This window comes from Meles meles, chromosome 17 (assembly GCF_922984935.1).
Source record: "Meles meles chromosome 17, mMelMel3.1 paternal haplotype, whole genome shotgun sequence".
Taxonomy (NCBI): Eukaryota; Metazoa; Chordata; class Mammalia; order Carnivora; family Mustelidae; genus Meles; species Meles meles.
Window position 1 is genome coordinate 63326214 of NC_060082.1, and position 26442 is coordinate 63352655.

At 42.1% G+C, this 26442-nt stretch overlaps 1 protein-coding gene across 1 annotated transcript in view; it reads right to left on the minus strand.

Moving 5' to 3' along the window:
- The window catches only part of FMN2 (formin 2), a 371607-nt gene that overhangs the window by 175144 nt on the left and 170021 nt on the right, over nt 1-26442 (minus strand). The window contains 1 exon segment of the mRNA XM_045983452.1: nt 4152-4213. Within this exon segment, the coding sequence (XP_045839408.1) occupies nt 4152-4213 (62 nt within the window).

A 26442-nucleotide genomic window follows, 5' to 3' on the forward strand; every position in this document is an offset into this window, starting at 1 on the left:
ATATAATCCAGGAATCGAAAAGAGTTGAAGTTAGGTTCTTAAAAGGGATGGTGCACTCCTGTGTTCACGGTCGTACTAGTCACATAGCCGAGATACGAAAAGGACGTAGACATCCATGGTGGAAGAAGAGATTTTTTAAAAATATGATATTATGTAAATACATGAACATAAACATATGTGTGTGTGTGTTATATATATGCACACAGTGGAAAATATTTAGCCTTTAACAACGAAGGAAATCACACAACACGAGACAACATGGATGGACCTTGATGGTGTTACACTAAGTTAAATAAGGCTGACATTGAAGAACGAACACTGTAGGACACCAATTACATGAGGTATCAAAGAAGAAAATAATAGAACGGTGGTTGCCAGGGGCTGAGGGCAGTGGAAAATGGGGAGTTCCCAATCAACATACATAAAATTTCATTTATGCAAAACAAAAAAAATTCTAGAAATGTGCTGTGCAATATTGTTTCCATCGATAACAATAGTATATTGTACACCCAACAATCTGTTAAAAGGTTTGGACTCATGTTAAATGTTCTTCCCACCAAGAAAAAAAAAAAAAAAAGAAAAAAGGGAGAGTTTCAGAAATGTAGAAAATGAGAGTAAATATGAAAGATTATATTTAAGTCCCTTAAATGTATATTACCATTTAAAGCAAAAATTACATCAGTGTCTCATGGAGTTGTACATACCTCACAAGTGATATTCGTATGACAATAAAGGAGAGGCAATAAAAAGCCCTACATGATATCATCGAGGTTTCTACATTTTATAATATTACTCCAGGTAAGTAGGATGTCAAAGTTTAGGGATGTATTTTGTAATTCTGAGAGCAATAAGTTAAAAATAAACACACACACACACACACACACACACAGAACAGAGTACAACAGCTGAGGGACAAACAAAAAATTATAGACTTAAATCCAACCATAACTATTATTATATTAAATGTTAACAATTTAAATGTTCCAAGAAGGAAAAGGCTGTTATCAGAGTGGATAAAAAATACAAGACCAAAATACGTACTACCTGCAAGACATTCTAACATAAAAAATTCCAACATAAAGACACAGGTAAGTTGGAAACAAGAAAACCCATGTAAACAGTAAGTATCAGAATGGCAGAATGGCTATCTAAGTATCACTTAAAATAAACTTCAAGACTAAGTGTTAGCAGAGGGAGGAATCTCATGCTGATTAATACAGAAAGATGCATCTAAATGTGTATGGGTCTAATTAGAAAGTGTCCAAACACAGGATGCAAAAATTGACAGAATTAAAGGGGAAAATGTTAAATTCCACACTTCTCTTCAAATGTCCTCACCCCCAGCTAAGCTAGCCACTGCCTACTGCCACCTCTCTCCTCCCACCCATTCCTTCCAGAGCTATTTCTGCACACATACTTTCTCCTCGCCCGTGGGCTAACTCCTCTCTCCTGCTCCCAAATCTTTGCATACACTGTTCTCTCCGCTTAGAACAGTTTCATTTCCTTCTTGGGTGACTCCCACTTTCACTCCCAATGTCCCTTCCTCAGAGATGCTTTCCCTGTTGATGAGGTGTTTTCAGAGCCCATCTGTGTTGCCCTTCTTTATCTTTCCTTCTCTCTCTCTCTTTTTTTTTTTAAATTTGAGGGACATTGGGGTGCCTGGGTGGCTCAGTCGTTAAGGGTCTGCCTTTGGCTCAGGTCATGATCCCAGGGTCCTGGGATCAAGCCCTACATCGGGCTCCCTGCTTGGGCAGAAGCCTGCTTTCCCTCTCCCACTCCCCCTGCTTGTGTTCCTGCTTTCACTGTCTTTCTCTCTGTCAAATAAATAATAACATATTAAATAGATAGGTAGATGATTGATAGATTGATTTGAAGGACATCTGAGCTGCTCTGACAAAAGAGAGCTAGGGACAGAAACAAGTGCAGAATGAGAACAGCTCACCTGTTGGAACAGGAGAAGACACAAAGGTATTCCTGGAATTTTTTTCTTTTTTTTTTTTTAAAGATTTTATTTACTTATTTGACAGGCAGAGATCACAAGGAGGCAGAGAGGCAGGCAGAAAGAGAGGGGGAAGCAGGCTCCCTGCTGAGCAGAGAGCCCGATGTGGGACTCGATCCCAGGACCCTGAGATCACGACCTGAGCCGAAGGCAGAGGCTTAACCCACTGAGCCTCCCAGGCGCCCCCTAGAACTTTTTTAGATAGAGAAGGTTGTAGTGACAATGAAGACAAGTTGGCTCACATGAATCAGATGTGACTTAATCTCCATGTATCATGTATCGGTGAGTTAGGAAGCTGGGAGTGAGCAAGGGAAGGGAGCTGGAGTGATAAATAGCCTGAATATTCAACTTTCACAAGTATGATGGTAAGAAATTAGACACAAATTCTGGGTGGCTATCTAGTTTGGTCAGACCTAGAAATTTGTATTTCATGAAATTAATTTGTTCTAAAAGGCTAAAGACTCCCCAAAAAAATACTCTAAATCACCACAATTAAACTTCCCTCGTAAATACACTTGTCCCCCATTTCAGTATTTTTTCTGTATATATTCTTGCACACCAGGTTAAGATATTCATGTCTTCATATAACATACAAAACACATGTAAACACACACATATAAACTGTATATATACATAAGCACTTGTATACATGTACATGTAAGAAAAACAGTTACCCACGTGCCAACACCAGACATCATCACCATATGTTGAAGAAATTACTTTCCATGGTATTTCCTCATTTCTTCCATAGGGCTCTCCGGGTTGGGGGAGGGTTAGTATCAAAGAATCAAGAGACATGAAAACTCTCTATACCTCTAAATTGATATATTTTAAACACCCACTACACTGGGACACTAAGATACTAATATATTAAATACATATTTATTTTTCCCAGTTTTCCATCATGTACTGACAACAACATAATCAACTGTCAAACCTCCCTCTCAGTCTCTATTAATGACTCCGTCTAACTGAACCCCCGTGTTCTCCCTCCTGACCAGGTACCAACTCTACACTTGATCAACGGATTCTATGTGAGGTGCTGTAAGAAAGATCTCTTACAAAGGTCTACATTTCAAAGGGAGACCCCATATACATGGGTTTTAAAAGTACCAAGTTCAAGAGTGGACAAGTATATAAGAATACATTGTTCCCAGGAAGTCTCTATCCTATTGACTGGGTTTTCCAGAGCCAGAAAGTTCTTTGACTTGGGGCTGAAAAGTCAAGGACCAACTAAGGCCATGCCCTTTAAAGAACAGAAGCTTAAATACCAGGTATGTCACAGGCAAGAGTAGAAACAAAAAGAGGAAAAGAGAGAGAGCGCACGCACACGTGCACCAGCCCAAAGATACCAGTTACAAAACAGGGCCACAGTGAGACTTTCTCCTAAATATAATCAGAAGCCCTATAAAGGCCCTGATAAGGTAATCACATTCTTACCATGTGAATTGGTGCTACTTAATGCCGTGCCCCATCTAAAATCACTTCACGGATCACCACAGAGATCACACTTCCCAAAGGCACTCACTACCCCATCCTGCAGGTGTACTTCTCTGTTACTTACATTTTTTTCCTGCCAATTTACAAAAAAAGTGCTACTAGAAGAAAGCTTCAATGTTTGGCCACTTGGTGAAGCAAACTATTCAGTTTAGAGACATGGAGCCAGAGTGAATTAAACCCCAGCCATACCACATTCACTGTGTGATTTCTGAACGAGTCTCCGACCCTGCTATGCCTCAACTTCCTCATATGTAAAATGGGGATAATAATTGAACCTATCTAGACTTTTCAGGGGAGATGAACTGAGTTAGTTAATCAGAGTTAAACTGATAACACTGACCGTACTGTTAGTTAAACAGTGCTCAGCTCAAATTAACCTCTACCTAAGTATTGATTATTATACGTCAAAAGAGGGATTGTGAATGACCTCACACACAACGTGCTCTGAACCACCATCTTTGGATTTATGAGACCACGCATTTGTCCAGTAGGTTTCCTAGAAAGTATTTTACCTAACTTATACTTAAGTAAATTCAGTGTACCTAGACCAATTCTTCTTACAGGACATTAAGGCAACGAGTCTAGATGTACATACGGGCAAGTATTGCATATGTATTATATACTCACACATAAATTTCCTTCTATTACTCACATTCTCATAGAGAGCTTGAAGGGTCTCCAGATCAACCACAGAATTGTCCAAGTTCACAACAGCTGTAGGAAAAAAATACAAAAGAAAATATATAAATTGCCATTTAAGCCAGCTGTAAAAAGGTGTCTAACCATCTTGAACAACAGTGACCATCTCCAGAACAGTGTTCTACCTTCAACACACTCACTGAACTCTACTACCAAGACCGTGTCCGAGGAATTTCAGCAGGGGTAAAGTGTAAAGCTTTCATTTGTCCCTCAAATACAAAATCCTATGAATATGACCCAGTCAAAGGTCAAAGATAAACTCTGAATCTATCTATCTTTCAAGGCCCAACCACATGAATTTGAAAAATTCACTGAACACTAGAAAAAGGGGCAAGTCACTCCCGCTTACTGCCAAGCTCGATTTTGTGAGATAAATACTTATATCTGCCAATTCTTAGACTTAGGACAAAGGTTATATTTAATCACTAAACGAAGGACTTAATATAAAAATGAAAGATGCATTTTCTGTTATAATTCTTTATATGGTTATGATGAAAGGACAATGCATTGACAATGGTATTGAGAATAACACAGATGCGCCCTTAAAAATCCACTTTTTAAGTAGGCTTCACGCTCAGCGTGGAACTCAACGTGAAGTTCAAACTCACGACTGTGAGATCCTGACCTGAGCCAAGATCAAGTTGGACGCTCAACTGACTGAGCCACGCAGGCGCCCCAAATCCATTCCCCCCGTACAAACTGTCCATGCTGATATAGGGAAGAAATGGGATGAATATTCAAAAACTGGGGATATGTTCTTAAATGCACTTCTTTTAGCCTGAGAAGCATGTTGGATTTTGAAGGATGTTTTATAACTCAGTTTGGGCACAAATTAATCAAAAACATTCTGCATTACCTACATATATATTAGCTGGAAATGATGTGAATTTGCCCTGTTCAGATTTGTGCCAACTAGCCAATGAAACTCCTATAGGATCAAAGATTTCTGGGAGAAAAATCACGAAGTAGATAATCACAAATTGGTTAGTTTATTTTGATAATTGAGGCATTTCACACTGTCTTTTCTCTCAAAGCCTAAAGTACATGAGACATAGTCTAGTTGACTCTGGCAAAATACCAAGAAGGAATTAAAAAGGACAAGTGGGAAATTGAAGCATATGAGGAATGAGATATCTAACCAACACAATGTGGCATTTCTGTTTAGAGCTGGGAACAGAGCCCAGATTCATCAACAAATATCATAGTAAGTAGAATATGATACTTCCACCCTAATAATATTCCACTCGCTCCGTTTCCAACAAGTTACGTCTCAAATATCAATCTAAGAATTTGATGAAGATTTTCATTCAAATGTCTTCACTCCTTGACCACATAAGGCAAACATATCACAATCTGTTTAATGACTCCAAGTGGAAAAACCAACCCAACTAACTTCTGACTATATTTCAGAAATTAATTAAAAGGATTAATACATGGATTTTCACGGGAGGTAAAAAATGTAACAAATGTATATAACAAATGTAACAAAATGCACAAAACCCAAATAAAGATAACAAATTCATGTGTGGAATTACCCCTTTGGACTTGAACACTGACTAGCCCTTAAAGAAAATCTTACAGTGAGCCCAAAGATCTCTGACTTTGGAATTCATTAGATAATAATCCAGTATTTCTACATTCCTCCGGCGATACAGCAAAAGATTGATGGAAAAACAAAGAAAGAAACGCAAGTCGTCAACTTAGGGTAAGATTTCATTCTTGGAACAAGGTAAAGACACAAAAAAAATCATTCATCCTCAAGTCAAAACTCTTTATAAAAGATACAATTGTCCTCTGACATTATCCACCGTTTTTAAAACACATTATTGCTACAAGTGTTCCCCACCTGCAACTTCGTGCGTATACTGCGGTTTCTCATCTGTTCATCTCGCACAATGTCAGAAAGTAAAGAACATCTTAATAAATGCCACGTGGTCCTAATTATAGGTAGATGGTCCTAAGCAAGACCTCAAAAGTTCCTAAAAGTGACCTAAAAAGCTCACTTTTTAGTCACCCACATGGAAATCTCCTTGGAAAGAAATACTGTTACTATTTTTCCACACAATTTTCTCTCACTTGGCTTTACACTTGAGAGACGCTAATACGATTTGATGGGAATCGCAGTTTCGAGAGAATATAGTCACGCTTGAGTAGCTGAAAAGACCAGATACTGGCAGGTGAATGGATGGAGTGAGAACATTCTGGATGGGAAATAAAGGCCAGAGAAGTCATCTGGGAACGGGGGAAGTAACTGAGGTGCTGTATGTACTCAATCTGAAAAGCTCGTTTTAGCATTTCAGAGATTGAGACTCAGACTAAAATTCCCATCTTACTAAATATTTAGTGGTATCTTCTAGTGCTACCTCCCTTAAAATCTATATATTTCAACTGATAAAATCTAAAATCAAGGAAATAAAACAATGCATTCACTCAGGTACGCAATAATTTGTCAAGTGTCTTATCATTCAGGGACTGTACGAGCTTACCACCGGGTTAACCGTTACTCAAAAAACACTGACTTGAAATGGGAACTAATTAGATTTGGATGTTCTTAATGACTCAGCCTCGAAAGGCTGCCGATGACTGAATGTACAGAGACCGCTCCAATCCGATGTCTAGGTATGGCCATGCTAAGGAATTCACAGAAGGAGAAATAGAAATACACATACATTTTTTTAAGGTGGCAAAAGATTCAAGGAAAAAGCACCTCACAAATTCCTTGAGTCCATGTGCCAAGTTTCAAACTTTGAAAGGAAAATGTTTTGGGGTTATTTTTTACGATTTTTAAAAATTTATTTGGCAGAGAGAGACACAGTGAGAGAGGGAACACAAGCAGGGGGAGTGGGAGAGGGAGAAGCAGGCTTCCCATTGAGCGGGGAGCCTGATGGGGGGCTCGATCCCAGGACCCTGGGATCATGACCTGAGCCAAAGGCAGATGCTTAACGACTGAGCCACCCAGGTGCCCAAAAGGAAAATACCTTTTTAAGAAATTCTTTCAAGGTGATAGTTTCTCTCTTCCCCCAAAAGGCAATACTATTTTTTTATTTTTATTTTTTTATTAATAATTTTTTAATTTTTTATAAACATATAATGTATTATTAGCCCCAGGGGTACAGGTCTGTAAATCGCCAGGTTTACACACTTCACAGCACTCACCATAGCACATACCCTCCCCCATGTCCATAGCCTCACCACCCTCTCCCAAACCCTCTCCCTCCAGCAACCCTCAGTTTGTTTTGTGAGATTAAGAGTCTCTTATGGTTTGTCTCCCTCCCAATCCCATATTGTTTCATTTATTCTTTTCCTACCCCTCCAACTCCCAACATTGCATCTCCATTTCCTCATATCAGAGTGATCATATGATAGTTGTCTTTCTCCAATTGACCTATTTCGCTCAGCATAATACCCTCTAGTTCCGTCCACATTGTCGCAAATGGCAAAATTTCATTTCTTTTGATGGCTGCATATATTTCATTTTTTATATATACCACATCTTCTTTATCCATTCATCTGTTGATGGACATCTAGGTTCTATTGTGGACATAAGGCAATACTATTTTTATAGGATGGTTTATTGATGGAGAAGGAACACAGAACATGGAATCGAACTTAACTGGGTTTCCATTTTTCTTCGCAGCCACATCACTTCAAGTAAGTTACTTGATGAGTTCTAGTTTCTTTAGGGGGATGAGGTGAGGGGAAAAGGAAATCAAAGAAAATACTGGCAAGATTTTGGGTTTCATGGGGACCAAAGGCAGGAGCAAGTAAAAGGATCTAGCATGTGGTTGGTTAATGATATTTCCCTCTTCAAGTTTTCACAACAATTCAACCCTTCTGGCTTTAATACACTTTATTATCTAACTCGAGGTTAAAGTTTCTTTTTTTTTTTTGGTCCAATTTGTGTTTTGTGCCCTCCTAAACCAAACAGAAAAATTCCACCTGTATCTACTAAGGGGTGTGCTCTCACTTAAACGATGAAGTAATGCCACTGAATGGCAGCCTGGCTTACCGCTACTGGGTATCGTTCATCATACTCTGTCTCTCTGTCTCCTTTACTTGGAGTTTAAACAGTTAGGCATAAGACGCAGATTTCAGAACACAAATAAACCTCAAATTTGGAAGGATAGTCAGTGATAAATCTTTCAGATCACTTTTTTCTCTAACATTCAACTGGGTGCTAATGGGATTATACTTGAGATTAAGAGACCAACTACTTCACATTCATTTCTTCCTCTCTGCTGTAAGAATTTTGGGAGCGGCCATCATCACCTGGGACTCATCACACTTCCTACCGAGACACTCCCCTGGTCTACCAAGCAGTTTTCATGGTTTCCCCGTAAAATATATATGAATCTGTTACATTGAATTTAGCCAAGAAGCACCTGTTCTGTTTTTATGCAGAAGAGTGTAAGGACTAAGAAGATGTTGAGCGGAAATTCTCTTTTACATGTTAAGAGATGATTAATTTATTTGTAAAGTACATAGACTTTTCAGGATTAGAACATATGGAGGTTTTTACCACTCTCTTTAAACAACCTATAAAGGACTGTGTGTTAATAATCACTCCAGACCAAAATGGATAGCATTTTTGTTTTATTTTTAAGATTAAACTTTTATAAAAGGCCAAGGATGTGATAATTAAGTAGAAGAGCCTGGTACCCTTTCTGGCTTTTCTACCAACAGGCTGTGTACGATTGATGTAAGCTTCTCTGAGACTTTTATCAAGTGGGATGATGACTTTTGTCTGTAGCATATGTTCATCATGTGGAGAAAATAAGCAATTTTGGAGTAAGAAGGATAATTCAGGAAGCCTTGCAATAATTCGTGTAATTAATTTCAAAACATGTATTATCCGTGAACACACGGGTTAGAAACTGGAGACAGGGCTGGCAATGTGTTAGATTAAACTTAGGTTCAGGATTAAACATTTGCTTTCAATAATCAGAAGTTAAGACCATAAATAGTTCTTTAATCCATGAACTCTGCTGGCACACGCTTGCTGATTCCCAACGCACTTCTCGTTAAACCACGAAGTTACAGAATGAAGAGCAAAAGAGTCTATTTTTAGAACGCAAATAATCAGTGTGACCTAAGATATGAAAAATGTATCAGAATGAACTCCGCTAACAGAAAAAAAAATGTATTTCCTTTTGATTTTAAGATATTGCATTACATAAAGAGAATTCTAGATATGAGATGGGAAATGATCGTACGCTCCACACATGACATTGTACACACAAGTACACAAACAGCTGAGAGTTACAGGCCTGTATCACACTCCCTCTTTGCTACTAACACTGCCTTCTTCGACACCAGCAATGTGGGACATGGTGCTGATTCTAACTCACCACGACGTTAAATCACGCACAGACTAGAATGTAGCACGTCTGTCTGAATTCCTGCATAACAAGAATCCAGTATCTGCACTTCTGATCAAAAAAAGGGCATGAAAGGGAAAGGACCATATTTTAAGAGGCTATGTTAAAGGAAACTCATGCAAAACAAAAGTTCACAAAATACTGTTAGCCAAATTCAGAAATGTTTCATGTATTTTGAGTAGCCAGATGCCATAGTTCGCGTTACTGGTGTCATTCAGGATGATATAATTACTCTTACCGAATGCACTATTTTAAGCCACAGAACACTGTTAGTGCTTCACTTACTCCACTCTTGTTTGTTTTGTTTTAAGCTGGGTCTCCCCAGGAGGAGACAGCCCTGAGGCGGCTTTTGATGGCTCCTTCCCTCCATCAGCCTGAACTTCAGTCCCTGTGGTTTCTTGCCTTAATCCCTCCCTCTCACATGACCTGCTAAAGTGAGGGTAGAGAACCCCCAAAAGTAGAAAACCGCATGGTGTTTATTACCAAGAATATTAGTTATCCATTTCTACATGGCAAATTACACTAAAGCTTAGGGCTTAAAATAAATTATCATATTATCAACAAACATTATCTGCGGGTCCAAAATCCAGGTGCAGCGTAGCTGCGTGCCTTTCCCCGAGGTCTCTCAAGACTTTAATCATGGAGTTGGCCAAGGCTGAGACCTTCGTCTATGAAGGCTCTGTCGGGGGATCCATTCCCAACCTCACGTAGTTGCTGGCAGGACTGGGTTCCTCAGACTGAAAGCTTCAGCTCCTTACTGGCTGTTGGCTGAACCTGAGCCTCAGTTTCTTGACAGAAATGTCTCTCCACGGGGAAGCTCACAGCAGACAGCAGGCTTCCTCCAGAGGAGCCCCACCGGGCACGCAAGAGAAGGCCACCTTCTCTTCCTGACCTAATCTTAGCAGTGACATCCCACCATCTCCAACAATTCATCATGAGTCTCCAGGTCCAGTCCACACACCAGAGCGTTCATACCAGATCCGTGGAGGCCACCTGAGAGGATGCCCACCACACCAGTGGCTAAGTCTGGCTCTTTATTGCCCAGTCTTAACTTGTGGTTCTCTGTTATCCTCTACCAGGTACTAATTTTATCCAAGTTTCTGTTTTTCTATCAGGTTCTAAGGGCACAGAAAAAATGGGGTGGCGTCATGATTTACCAGAAAGAAGAAACACACTCGTCAGGAAGTGTGACTCCAGGCACAGCCTATCAATCAGCATCAGCAAAGGCTACTAGGCTCAGTGAGACTGAGTTCAACTGAGCCATGGCTCAGACATACGGAGACATGCGAGAACACGGACAGACCCTTCCCTATACAACTACATGCCCACGCCTCATTTACTGTTGTGTCCTTCACCATATACAGAAGAACCCAGCAGACAAGAGGCTTGGGGAAAAAATCTTTGTTGAATGTCGAAAGGTTGAAATAGTAATTCCTGAAAATGAACTGTACCTTTAACTTGACTGGACAAGCTAAATATTCCTTGAGCTCAGCCTGATCGCCCATTCCTAAGCAAAGAGCTTCATTCTAGATGACCTTATAGTGCAGAAACCTAAAACGCAAAGATAACACCATGCAATGTCCTATCGTCATTGGACACACAGCACTGGGAAGCAGTGGGACGCGTGGGACTCTGCGTCAGGCTGGCTCCACGACTGCTTACTGTCTGGGTAACACAGGGCGTCTCCATTTGCTTGGAATCTGCGAAACGGGCCTAATAAAAGCACCTATAGGATACTTGAAGGGGTTATTTAAGGAAAACACCTGGAAGCAGAGCTATAGTATGTACGCGTGAGGCAAACACTCAGAAAACGCCGGCTGTGTTTATTGTTATGACAAGCCCTTTAACATTCCTATACGAAAAATACTCTCCCAGTATCTCTCCAAGTCAGTATTTGGAGAGATCTTATACCAGCTAGGCTGAAAACATTCTCAGCAAAAAGAAAAAAAAAAAAAGACAGTTTCACTTGGACCCATAGGAACGTGGGAGACTAAATGCGTCTCACCCACAGGGAAACCGTCAGCGCTGACTTTTGGATAAGGTATGTGGGAAGAGAGCAGAGTCAGCAGAAGCTCAAACGCAGAGTAAGTGCCAGTCGGTCTGTATTTACAGTTCATGCCCTCTTCTCACTAACATAGTAAGAAAGAGTGTGAGGGCTTAGAGAAACCATCTCTACCCCATTTGGAATTCAGAAGCCACAGGAAAAGCTGAGAAGAAGTTAGCTCTGCAAGCTGCTGAGAAGCAAAGCAAAGACCTTTGTTCAAGTAGACACTCAAGCAGCAGCAATCGGAAGCATGTTGCATTTAAACCCATTCTTTTTTTTTTTTAAAGATTTTATTTATTTATTTGACAGAGAGAGAGATCACAAGTAGGCAGAGAGGCAGGCAGAGAGAGAGGAGGAAGCAGTCTCCCTGCAGAGCAGAGAGCCCGATGCGGGGCTCGATCCCAGGACCCTGAGATCATGACCTGAGCCGAAGGCAGCGGCTTAATCCACTGAGCCACCCAGGCGCCCCTAAAACCATTCTTAAATAAATAAAATCTTTAAAAAAAAAAAAAAAAAGGCAGGGGGAGTGCCTGGGTGGTTCACTGGGTTAAGCCTCTGCCTCCGGCTCAGGTCATGATCTCAGGGTCCTGGGATGGAGCCCTGCATCAGGCTCTCAGCTCAGCGGGGAGCCTGGCTCCCTGCCCCGCCACCACCTCTCTGCCTGCCTCTTTGCCTACTTGTCATCTCTGTCTGTCAAATAAATAAAATCTTTAAAAAAAAAATAACAAAACAGTTCTAATCTTGTCATCATCTCCTAACCATGGGGAACCGAAATTTTCTAAGAGATCTCTTTAAGGAATTGCAAGTGACTTGTCATTATACTATAAAATCGGGGAAAAGGATGCATGTGAGGAAAATTTCTATGTCACTGTACATTTCTGTGAAATTAAAGATTTCACCTTTTCGTGGGGTTGGGGGGATGTAGTTGCTATTCTGTATCTGACAATATGTATTGTCTCTTGTAAACACACTGTAAACCACTTTGGGGATCTGGAGAGTTGGGCTCCTGTCTCACAATTTGGTGAAGAGGAAAGACGTTAACTTATAATTATAATGTAATTATAATGGTAATGTAAGCACCGGGCAGAACTTGTGCAAAGGGCAGGCAAATAACACAATCGTCAAATGGAAAATATCCTAGAAGTAACAGTTTGAAAGCCAACGAATAATAGCATAAATCCTAATCACATTTTCAAACGGCTTCGTTTTCTTTGAACTGTGATGTAGGTGTTCGATGGAAGCATGTCTGCCTCGGGAGGCAGAGGAAAAACGTGAACCCAGTTCTGCTCTCACCCGACGCTCCACTCCAACCACAGCAAAGAGATCTTTTAAAACGTGAATTCATAAGGACTAAAAGAAGAGGCGGGGACAGCAACAAGCTATGGCGCTACTTGTAGCTAATGTAGCAGACCTGCGGAAGAAGAATCCGCCTGCTGCCCAGGGGAACACTGAAAACCAGCTCACAAGGCCAAGGAAGCGGCAGCACCCGACACTGTCCAGCCGAGGGTAAACAGGGGAGCCCCAGAAACCAGGGGTTTGGGGTGAATGGTATCCGTTCATCAGTTATAGCTCCATTCTGAAAACGCCCTCCCCAAGTGGGTCAAGTTTATTTTCTTGAGAAATTAAAATAAAGTGTCTGGGCAGAGGGACAAGCACAGTTGTCGGCCGGAGCACTACACCGAGAACACGGGACCACGTGCAGTTCTGCGATGTTGCAGATGAAACTCCCCTTCCCCACGCCCACCTCCAGCCAGCTCTCACCCTCCGTCTGCCACCCAGAAACCCGCCAGACCCACCGTTACTCTCCCAGGCCAGAAACTGGAGGTTTGTGGGGAATCTCACCACCCCAGGAGGAAAGAACAAAAAGACCCTGGTGGTTCCGCAACAAATAACGTACCCGGATAACAACAACACACCGCACTCAAAAGGCTGTATTAGATAAGAGACCTCACAGCTGCTCACCGGCTTTCAGCTCTCCCACTCTTAAGCCAGGACAAAGATCAAACCATCTACAGAATGCCTGAACAGAGATGCTAGAGGCCAGAACACAGGGGAGGAACACACACACACACACACACACACACACACACACACACACACCCTCCGTGTCTTCCTAAGGTATGCCAATACCCACTGTCCCCACAGTCTTCTCTGTCCTTATCTTAACCCCACCCCGTTTCGCTTTTGCTCTGATTACTGAGTCACCAGAAAGTTCAATCCTGTGAAATCCAAATGCACATTTCTCCATCCTGGACAAAGTGGGTAATTCCTTCCTCCAGATAAGCAAGCTTAACTTGGCTCCCAGGATCCCACACTCTTCTTCTTCCTCCTGCTGGTGACGCTCGCCACTCCTCATGCTCCTCAGCTGGTTCCTTCTCTCCCCAACCTCTTATTACTGAAGGATCCAGGACTTGATCCTTCTACCTCTTCTCATCTCTATCTACTCTCCAACCCTGGCGATCTCCTCCAGTCTCTCGCTGGATTTGAAACATTTTCCTTTCTAGCCTCCAACCTCCTTCCTGAACCCCCGGTTTATAGAGCCAACAGCCTTCTCAGCTCGCTCCCCGGGAACTCTGGAGGCAGACGCACTCTGCCCACACTGTCCCCTGGCCCCAAGGATGGGGACTGCATCTGGCAGACGGGCCATCGTTACCTCCTTTCTTTTGCTCGCATTCCACAGCCAGCACCTCACGAATCCTCCTGGTTCTACCTTCCAAGCACAGGCAGAATATGACTTCACCGTCACTGCCAGACACCCTGTCCCCAGACACCCCCAATCAAACCGGAAACAGAAAATGATTCTTCACACATAAATACACAGTCTCGTAAAGAGAAAAATTCAACACAAGGTAGGGCAAATAAATGAGAGAACATTGCCCAAAAGGACGTCCAAAAGAGGAGGAAACGTTAGGAACAATAAAGACAATAAACCAACTCGGGAAGGCCAATATCCCAATAACAGAGGAGTGTTAGGGAAAAAAATTAATTTTGTCCAGTTCCTGAGAAAAGATGCCACACACTCCCTTCTGACCACATTCTGCCAGATACACAGCGCCGGGTCATACTCCGGCGCGGCCAGACGCCCCGCCCCACTGGTCTCTGCATTCACAAAATTCATTCGTGGTATTGCCTAGTCCCCCAGAAGTGGTCTTAAAACGCTGGGGTCTCTGAAGCCACAAGAGAGACGATAGGCTAGAAACTTGTTTCAGTTTATTTTCTCTTATAAGCTTTTGCCTAATAATGGAACTATTTCCCTCTTCTGACCCAACTAAATTTGTGGTTGTCTCGAGGTTTTGCAAAAATGACAATATGTTGAGGAATGCACACAGAGGTGAATGAAGAAGTGCCAGAGTCATTAACACAAACTGAGGACAGCTGAGGAAGGGGAAGAGATTTTTAAAGAGAGGATCTAGATCCTGGTGGAATTAAAGAGAAGTAAGAGCGGAATCCCAAGGGGCGCCTGGGTGGCTCAGTGGGTTAAGTCTCTGCCTTTGGCTCAGGTCATGATCTCAGGGTCCTGGGATGGAGCCCCACATCGGGCTCTCTGCTCAGCGGGGAGCCTGCTTCCCCGCCTCCCCCACCCCCTGCCTGCTTGTGATCTCTCTCTCCCTCTCTGTCAAATAAGTAAGTAAATAAATAAATAAAGAGCGGAATCCCCAAACCTGTGACATATTAGGAAGTAAAATGAAGGACACAGGGACAGGTGAGAGGGGGGAAAAAAAGCCATTCATGATGTTTGTTTATAACTTAGTCCCCCCCACCCCAAGCTTAAACATTTGGCTCATTTTAGACTATTATAGGGAGTGATGTCAGCCAATTAGTTAGAGGGTAGTAACAAAGACATCTGAAATAAGATTAAATTCTTGACAATAGCCACTTGATAATATGGTAAAAGTACTAAATATATTTGCACTGGTTAGAAGTTGTTTTCCGCCGTAAAGACGACATCTGAGTAAATAATGCCTTAAATAAAATCGAGATCGTCTGGTACTGAATCAGAAAGTTGAAAAAAAGGTTAGGGACAACAAAGTTTTTATGGTCTTTAAAGTCCTGTTCCTCATGTGGAAAAACAGTTGCCACAGCTCCACATGGAGGGGAAGCTGAAAAGTGTGAACGATGTGGACAAAGCGCTACCTCTAACAAAATAGCAATTTCAAGCCACAGCCTAAGTTATCTCTGAAACATTCCCTAAGACCCATGGTTCATAATGACATGGCTGACCTCTTGTTTGAACCCTAGAACATATATACAAATCACCTGATACCTTTTAGGTATTCCTTCTTTCATACAGAATTATGTCCTCTTTGCCTCCAAGGAGATTTCAAGTAGCCCAATAGCAGGGCTAGTGCCTTAGATACAACCCACACCAGAGTGTTCTACATAGAGTAGAAAACTAAAAAGGCTACTAAAAAACCTAAAAACTAAAAAAAACAAAGTCATTACTGAACCTTCAGAGAGAAGCCGTAACGCTGACCTTAAGAAAGACACTACCAACCATACATCTGTGTCTTTGGTCCCATCAACCCATGAAGGCAGCAACACCTGAGAAAGCAAAAGCCAAATATGGTCATGAGCAGTGGTATCTGCTGCCAACAATACTATAATCATAACAACCACATAAAGGGACAAAGATGTAAAAGATCTCTCCAGAGGAAGAAGCCTCCCCTCCTCCTTCATGCCTACAGTCTGTGATAGATGCAAATGGTCAGTTTTTATGCAAAAGGGAATTTCTAGTATTGCCTTTATTTGTCCTGCCAGGAAGATATAAAAAGGAAAACGGGGGGGGGGGGGGGGGGGGGCGGGGATAACAGTTTAGGTAGAAAATGCCTAGGATCGTTATCCTTAAATTTTTATTTGAAATTCAATAAAGCATAGAAACCTTTGGTGAGTGCATGTCGCTGTGCAACCCGATGACAATGGAACTGAGAACCTTTAGAAGGAAAGAGTGACGTGTTAATCCTCAACGGAAAACCCGCACACCTGGGGACCTACTTAAAAAAGAAAACAAAATACCTGTCAAAATGATTATTTCACCAAAAATTCCTAACAAGGCAGTCAAGCAATTCTAAAGATGGTGTTTGGTTTTGCTTGGCTTAATTTAACCAAACACATCTAACAAGTTAAAAAACTAACATTTCTCAGAGAGGAAAACACGTGGCATCAGAGTGACCTGAATTTCACACTTAACAAGGTAGAAGGAAACAGTGCATTTGAAATGTTTACACATCCTACCACCGGACTCGCTTGAGCACGTGGGCTTGTCCAACATGTCCACCCAGGCATGCCCAGACTGTGGGCAACGTGCCAGAAGACACGTTGCTACGCATTTTTAACATACATAGGAAACACACGAGTTCTTGAATAATATTGCAAGTAATTCTGTATTATCTAAAGACCATAAGAAATTTAATGGCAAATATATCAAGAGCATTCTTTCAAAGATTCCAAACTAAAATAGTGGCACTCCATTCCTTATATTTATAAGACTGCTAAATTTCATTATTGCTCCTTCCATTCTAGTCACTGATTTACATATTAACATATTTATTAAGAGGCTTTAATTTACTCAAATAGTAACTCAAAAGTTTTGGGGTTTTTCCCCCCCAAAGTACTTGAACCTTAAAGCTCAGTGCTTTGGTTTCACGCAGACCGGGATTAAAAACATGGATCTGTGACTAGCTAGTGTGCGTCTCTTGGGAGAGACATGGGAAGCAAACGGGGTCTCAGTTTATTCACATGTGAACTGGGTACATAAAGGTGCGACTAGCTGCCTCGGATGGTTATTGTCAGGATTAGAGGTAATTCCTCTCCTGTGTGCCATACAGCCCGTGCCGTAGGCGACACTCAAAAATGGAAGGTGCTTATTTCTCTCTAAATGTCTCAATATCGTATACACATGTGTAGAAATAATTGCTCTTACAAAACCATATAAATGAGGAATGAAAATATATTTTATACTGTTGTTTGGGTCTTCTGGGGCACCTGAGTGGCTCAGTGGGCTAAGCCTCTCTGTCCTCGCTCATGAGGGTCATGATCTCAGGGTCCTGGGATCCAGCCCTGCATCAGGCTCTCTGCTCAGTGGGGAGTCTGCTCCCCCGTCCCTCTGCCTGCCTCTCTGCCTACTTGTGATCTCTGTCACTCTCTGTCAAATAAATAAAAATAAAATCTTTTTAAAAAATAAAATAAATAAATAAATACAAGAAAAGCAGTACATCCGCATCCCAATTCTCTGTGCAGTTGGGCTAATTCTCAGATGTGCTGGAGGTTGAATTCTAGTAGGTGAAGATGTGCTCAAAGCCGAGCGGGGCAATGAGTTCTTTTCAAACCAGCGAGCAGCGGCCCCATTCCCCTGCGGTCAGGAAGTCCACAGAAGTCAATACTATGTGACACGGAGTGACGGAGTGACGCTACGCGACACAGTAACATCTGTTTACTACTTGTTACACACAACCAAAGGCCAATTAAACAGTAACACGAACCATTTAACTCTAAGGCAAAATGCATTCACTTCAGAAGCAAGCTTTTAAATATCAAGAACTGAGGAAGGAATCACAAAATGTTTGTATTCATCTGCAAAGTAAACAGTATCTTCTTGAAAACATCATTGATTCCTTCACTGGATAAAGATGCATCGAGTTCTAACTCTAGGCCAGGTCGTCTTCTCAGCCCTGGGGACATGACAGACAGACACACTTCCTGCCCTCGGAGAGTGTCCGTACTATTAGCAATGAAAATGATGGGTGCCCTAGAAGGGAAGAAACTTCCATTTTTATAACAGCCTATTAATTTAGAAATCCTATCCATTTATACTATCTTCTCTTTTCAGGCTGTTTAACCTGGTGGGGATTTTTTGTAAGGTACAGACAAATAAAATGCCAGAATTCTATAGATTCTTGTACTTAGGCTAAAGAAAGGCTTTCTTTCTTTCTTTTTAAAGATTTTATTTGACAGACAGAGATCACAAGTAGGCAGAGAGGCAGGCAGAGAGAGAGGGGGAAGCAGGCTCCCTGCCGAGCAGAGAGCCCGATGCGGGGCTCGATCCCAGAACCCTGAGATCACAACCTGAGCTGAAGGCAGAGGCTTTAACCCACTGAGCCACCCAGGCGCCCCAAGGAAGGCTTTCTTGCTGGAAAAAAAATAACTCTGATACTCCATCCGCCACTGGCGCCTCTCAGGCACGCTTGCTTATACCAGGATAATGACATAAGTTACTGATTAAGTCAGAGGCTTCCTACACCTATGGGCCTTGTTTATAAGAGCCGCACAAGTTACATTGTTAGAGAACAAATGCATTTTGTTTGACTGAGTATGTCGCCTTCTTGTCTGGGCAAGGGGGAAAAAAACGGATACCGAGACTGTAATCCTTTTGGAATAAAATCTTTAAATGCAAACATGATTGCCATTGTAGACTGTTTAACCTAGCGATATTGTATTTCATTTCTGGTTTTGAAGAGGTTTGTTGATTTGACCGCACTGGGTACAACTCAAGGCTTATCTCAATTGTTTAGGTAAGATTTATTTGACTTTGGCAGGTGACAAAATCTAGGGTGTGGAATAAAAAAGGTAGGGGGGGAAAAACTGGCATATCCCCAGCGAGTGTTTATTTTAAGCACAGTGTACAGATGAGCAAAGAGGTTCAAACAACACACTGGACTTTGTCTCAAAGACCACTGTCTGCCGACTGTTTGCCGTAAACCCGCACTGCAAAATGTCCTTTATTGGGCATAACGTACTTCACCTTCTTGCTTAGGTAAACATTTATGCTCTTGTGAAACAGAGCTTAGTAAGTCTCCCTGGAAATAGGACCCTAACTCTGGTCACATTTTGCCACTGTTTTCTAACACAGGCTGTAAAAGGAGGACACTTAAATTTTATTTGGCGCGCACGCGTATACGCGGCTCCCACAGTACACAATCTATCAGAAATTTAAAATGCCTGACGCTAAAATCACTTCCACACAGATAATATTCATACTTTTTGGGGCATAATTCCTCAGGAACACGTCTGCCTTCAAAAGAAACCCTGAAGAGAAAGCCTGAATTTGGAAACACAAAGATTATAAATGTGGTTTAAAAAAAAATCTTTTTAAAAATATTTTACTTCAGGGGTACCTGGGCGGCTCAGTGGGTTAAGCCTCTGCCTTCGGCTCAGGTCATGATCTCAGGATCCTGGGATCGAGGCCCACATCGGGCTCTCTGCTCAGCAGGGAGCCTGCTTCCCCCTCTCTCTCTGCCTGCCTCTCTGCCTGCTTGTGATCTCTCTCTCTGTCAAATAAATAAATAAAATCTTTAAAAATATATATTTTACTTCAACATGCACTTACATGGCTTCTTCAGTATATTATGTATTAGCAGTTATATACGGGCAGACAAGTTGAGGTAGGGAAAGGAACCAAGAAGTTCAGTCACTGAAAATGAAAAATTTATCAAAAACTGAAGAAAATTTAGTTGTGAACTGATAATCTATGACTGAGAATATGAGAGCTTCATACCAAGACGTGACATGTTATGGTAATTCCTTTCATTGTACCACGGACATGACTTTGACTAACAACTTCTGTCTCGTGACTATTTTGCCAAAAACTTAAAAATATGAAAAATCTAAAGAATATGCACAAGACGTATGTTCCCCTGAGAATAATCTGTGGTTCACTTAGCTCAACATGTAGTTAATACATACGAAAAAGTGACGCACTAGTTTACGTGGGTGTTAAGCCGTATTTTGTCATCTGTTCAGTTAATGAAGGTTTTTCTTTCTTCTCTTTTGATGTATATATTTGTGGGAGAGGATGAGCGTATGAGATCCTGATCATGAGAGCAGGAATGAGAGAGATCAGTTAAATAGGGGGAGGAGTTCCAAATATTCTGATGTCTCTGACGGTCTCTGAACGAACAAAAGTTGCTTCTAAGTAAAACAGAAACTTCTCCAGCGTCAGTCGGAGCTGCCTCGGCTCTAGCTCACCCACTCAGACTTCCGAGCCTTCATGGAACTCGGGTACTGTCTGGTGAACGGTGAGGCCACCGTCGGAGGCACTTTCCTCCTTCTGCCTGCTGTCCTGTCACCACTGCCCATCCTCAGAGCCCAGCAGCGACCGCCCACCGCGCAGGGTCAGGGCCGACCAAGGAAAACTCTTAGTTACTGCTTCACCCCCCACCCAGCCCCTCCTCGCCCAGTACTTGAACCATCCAGTGACGTCAGCACGGCTGCAACCTCAGTGCCTCACAAATCTTGATTTAACTGAGCAAAACGCACCAGTTCTTCTCTCCTCATGGCTTACGAGACATTTTTAATTAAAGCAAGCTATTTTCATGGCCAGACCGTCCCGCCATCCCTCGATGAAGGGCAGTATGTGCAAATAGTGAAACAGGAGGGGGGGGGGGCATCACCACTTAGCAAAGCTTTAGACGGAAGCCACTGGTGGGAGAAGAGGTTTTTTTTTTTATTATTTTTTTTTTTTTAATTTTTTTTTTTTGGGGAGAAGAGGTTTAACGTACCGTGGGCTCCATGCATTTCCACCACGGTTCCCCTCCATCATGTAACACAAGTCGCAAGTCTCTTTCCCACAGCTACATACACATTACGGCTCCAAACGAGAGTGCTCCGCGAAGAGGAGATGTTTCCTCTAGGTTCCACCCCAAGAACTGAACTAACATTCAGAAACTCACTGCACACTCTCAGACCTGTTGGTTCGACCGACCAGGAGAACCTTCTTCCACCACCACGTAACTCGCTCACGTCTTTTTCTTCGCTGCTCCTGTACGTAAACAGTCCCACGAAAAAGGCAACCATGAAAACAAAACAAAACAACGCAGACTTCAAGTTTCACCAATTCCCATACATAAAGATTCCTTTGTATTTTTGCTTGTTCCTTCTTTTCGAAGCATACAGAGTCCGTCTGACTCGATCCGTGTAGGGGAAATGGCTGCTGGTGGCCAAAATACTTGGCCAAAACACTCAAAGTACTCTTAACTGAAATCATGAACCTCATTGTTCAAGAAGAAGGAATTTCCTATTCCTAGATTTCCCAGAGAATATCACATCTCCTCCGCATTCTCCTCTCCTCTGAGGAAAGAGGGGAGTAGGTATCTATCATCCTCACTAGCCCGGCAACCACAAAGGAAAACTCATCCTGTCTTGCAGAATTCCTTTCTGGCACAGAACGAAAGAGTTAGCGATTGGGACAAAAAGTCAACTCCCCAGACTACATCATATTTCAACAATGTAAGCCTTTTGCTAAGTATTCTAAAATGACGACTGGAGGGTATCACAGATGCTAGAAAACTGATGTCATTTCCTTGTGACACCCAGACCTTTCACTCCGTGCAACAGATGATGGGATTCTTTCATTCCAAAGATAATGACTGAGATAAGGACCACAGACTTTCTCCTTGCTAGTTTACACTGTTTACAGCTAGTTGACACTGTTCTGCTGCAGGGAGACCAGGACACCCACATGTCCGTTTGCATCATCCAAGTTAAACCTAAGATAGGGCACTGAGCAACCAACATGGTAACATACAGATACTATAATTCGGATTAGGGTTCAGGAACCTGCCAGAATGAATCTGTGTTATAAGTAAAAAACAAAATTGCCATTTTAAAACTCTTCTAAACATCTCCAAACTTCAAAACATAGTCGAGCCTGTTCAGATTTAAATGAATATTTGGGTTTCATTTAAATGAACTCAATATTCTTAAATGTATGTTTTCTGCCAAACATCTGTGTAATTCAGATGCCTTAACTCAGTTAAATAAACTAACGTTAGCAGATCCAAGTATTTAATGCTGAGTAAGACGTAATTTTTTTTTTTAATGTATGAAAAGTTTATTGATGTGGCTTTCAAATTCAACATTGCCGCTAACCATTCGGAAACTATTACTTGTTGAGAGTTTTGGTGCAGTATTAACAATTACATCTACCATTAACTGAATAAATACTTCTTTCTTTTCAGCTACATATCTGTGTGAAGACAGATTTTCTTCCTACATGTCAACCAAAACAACATGTAACAACAGAATAAATGATATGAGACGCTGGCTGTCTCTTAAACTGGACCATAAGAGATTTTCAAAATGAAAAACAATTTTGGTTGATGATTACATAATCTTTATGAAACACGTTTCCATGCTCCATTCATGAAAGCTTTTTTCTGTTTCTAGAGTTGCTGTTCTTCTTCTCTTCGATCTCCCGTTGGATTTGTAGGTGTTTGCAATGTTTAGATAAGCTATCGAGCTGATCTCCTGCTACCTGATGTAGTCTCAGGCTGCTACTTCTCCGCCATCTTGACTCCTCCCCCCTCATGAAAGCTTTTTAAAGGAAGAAAGGCATGATAGAACTGTATTGAAATAGAGCAGCCCTGAGCATGGGAGCTAACAGGTCTAAAACAGATTGGTAATAAAACTTTAAAATAGAAAATGCTAAGAATTAAAAGAATTTTGTTTCCAATGGAAATAGAAAATGCTAAGAATTAAAAGAATTTTGTTTCCAATGGAAATATCAATATGGATACCATAATTTATTCAATTTGTATTTTCTTCCAAATTGCTATAATGACAAATTCTCAATGTTACCCAACAGTCCACTAAATAGTAATCAAATTTGGTTTGTATTTAGTTTACTAATATTTTTGATAGGAGACATAAAGATTTCAGATTTATCTTCCATGAGTGTTAGCAACTCAAGAAAGCTGCTACTGTTTATGGCCCTCTTTATGGAAGAAATTAATAGAACCAACAGCTTAATGGAAATCATGTAAAGCACAATTCTGATTTTAAACAACTTCCAACTATCCATTTTCTTAGTGAACAAAGTCTGTTGCACAAATGAGGAAAAATAAAGAAAGCTTGCATTCTGTCCTCTTTCAAGATAGAACCACTAAAAATATATAATATGTTCAAAATATATTTCTCTTTGGGGGCACCTGGGTGGCTCAGTGGGTTAAGCCGCTGCCTTCGGCTCAGGTCATGGTCTCAGGGTCCTGGGATAGAGTCCCGCATCGGGCTCTCTGCTCAGCGTGGAAGCCTGCATCCTCCTCTCTCTCTCTCTCTGCCTGCCTCTCTGCCTACTTGTGATCTCTCTCTGTCAAATAAATAAATAAAATCTTAAAAAAAAAAAAAAAACCTTTTAAAATATATTTCTCTTTGCTCTTCATTTTCCACTTGAGCTGATTCCTAACCCACCTAGAATACGCTAAGCAACATCACGGTAGATTGACGTAGGATATAATCCTGAAGGTGTTATGAAAACTCACATGACTTCGGGAATTTGAGGACCATACAGGCTGGATACTTGACTTCTGTTCTCCTCATCGACGTTTAGTCCCCTCATCAAGACGCAGATGAACCCCATGCTTGAGCCAGTCTGAACTTCTCTAACTCTGCACTCATGATTCTTTTTTTTTTTTTTTTATTTGACAGACAGAGATCACAAGTAGGCAGAGAGGCAGGCAGAGAGAGAGAGAGGGAAGCAGGCTCCCCGCTGAGCAGAGAGCCCGATGCGGGGCTTGATCCCAGGACCCTGAGATCATGACCTGAGCTGAAGGCAGCGGCTTTAACCCACTGAGCCACCCAGGCGCCCCTGCACTCATGGTTCTTAATGCCCAACACCTCTACTCACGTGTCTAACGGGAATCTTAAACATAACACATCCCAAGTGGAACTCCCGATCTTCCCTTCTCAAACCGTCCTTTCTGCAATTTTCCTCAGAGACTACCAAGGCCATCCTTGTATTAACTAAGGCCCCAAATCCCGAGTCGTCCCTCTTTCTCAGTCTACATCTAATCCATAAGCAAATGCTGTTGCCTTGACCTTCAAAAACTACCCCGAGTCTGACTGCATCTCACCATCAGTACAGCTAACACTCTGCACAAGCCAGCATCGTCTTGCATCCGAAGTAACTGCGAAAGTTTTCTCGGGTCCTCCTGCCCATCGTCCTTGACTCCTTCCTTCCCTCCATCCCTTATTATTTATCCAAATGCACCCGAACTTCTCTTCCCCCGATCACTCTCTCCAGAAACACTCGGCAGCTTGCTGCTCCTTCAGTGTGCCGGGACACTAGCTGGCATCACAGGATCTTTGCACCTGACTCGCTTTTTCTCCCAACCATCCTCTTCCCTCCGATAGGATGGGGTTCCTTTTCTCGTACCCTTCAGATCTGGCTTTCTCATCGAGGCTGTTCCTGATGGCTCCCTCACCTCTCACTCTGTGCTGCTCCCATTTCCTGCCTTTGTGTATTTCCTCCATGGCACTTATCATACCTTTTGACATACTATATATTCTGCCTTTTTTTTTAAATTGCTTTCTTCCCTGCTAGAATGTAAGTGCTGCACAGCCACGTGTTGTTGTTGTTTTGTCTTTTTTGTTGTCATTTTTATACCCCAGTGCCCGGAGTGGAGCTGGGCACAAAGAAAGTACTCAGTAAACATCTGAGTAAGTGGATAATTAAGCATGGGAACCAATGAAGAAGGAAGGAAATAAGACAGTAGGGATGAATGAATCAAGAGCCCCTGCTATAGATGAATGTCAATCCTGACCTCTTTACGGTAAGAACAGGGGCTGGCCGTTGTCACAGTGAAGGAGTCCCTCTAAGACACTCTGACACTTCCATGAGAGTCTGTTGCTACAGTGATGCTTGTCTTTGAACGCATTCTCTTCCTCATCAACTAAGGAATGAGCATCTGAGCATCCCCCAAATCACAGAACTGACAGAAGGCAGGACAGGCATTGATAATCGAAGGAATTTTAAAGCAAACCTTCCAACATCCACCAAGTAACCTCATCGCAGCTTTCACCACACTCTTTTTCTCTCTGTGTTCCTGGAGTCCACCCCCAGGCCGCCAGCACAAACACACGCGGTACGGAAGCGTGTTCTGGTTCAATGGCACTAGGAGAGGAGCGCGCTGTAGACAGCAGTGCTGGTCGCCAGCCAGTAGACGGGTGCCGTGGTTAGGAAGCATGGAGGACAAAAATCCCGTACCATTTTCTCCAGCTTAAGCCACTGATACAGTTACTCACATTTGAGAGTTCTTAGGAGTGCAGCCCAGGGCTTCAGAGCACAGACTCTGCAACCAGACCACCTGCGATGAAACCGCAGCCCAGTACCTGCTGCTGCTGACGTTCCTTCCCTCTCCGTTGCAGATTCTTATCCCTGAGCTGGGAATAATAACATTACCGACCTCAGAGACTTAGCGCGAGCCCTACCACAATGACTTTATGTGCTGCCTATTCTTCTTTTTTTTTTAAGATGTTATTTATTTACTTGACACAGAGAGAGAGATCGCAAGTAGGCAGAGAGGCAGGCAGAGAGAGAGGCGGAAGCATGTTCCCGCTGAGCAGAGAGCCTGATGTGGGGCTCGATCCCAGGACCCTGGGATCATGACCTGAGTCGAAGGCAGAGGCTTTAACCCACTGAGCCACCCCGGTGCCCCTGGCTATTATTATTATTAGCAGCAAGCGTACAACCTGAAACGCAGAGTCACAAATCTTAGAATAACTTGCAGATGATAATTTGAACATCGTGTGCAATTTCGACTTCTCTTCACAACCATTTAATTCAAAAGGACCTCATACCATCAGTGACCACAAAGAATCCTCCTCCCAAATTCCACCATCTCCTTGAGGCTGTGAATATTCCACAGCGGCTCAAACAAGGGGAAATTCATGCCTTTACAACCCATCATGGAAGTGACGAAGCCTGTATGGAAATCTGGGAATTGCATTTTTTTTTCATTGCAAGGCCTTCTGTACTATTTGATTTTTTCTTTTTTAAGATTTTATTTATTTACTTGACAGGGAGAGACTGTGAGAGAGAGGGAACACAAGCA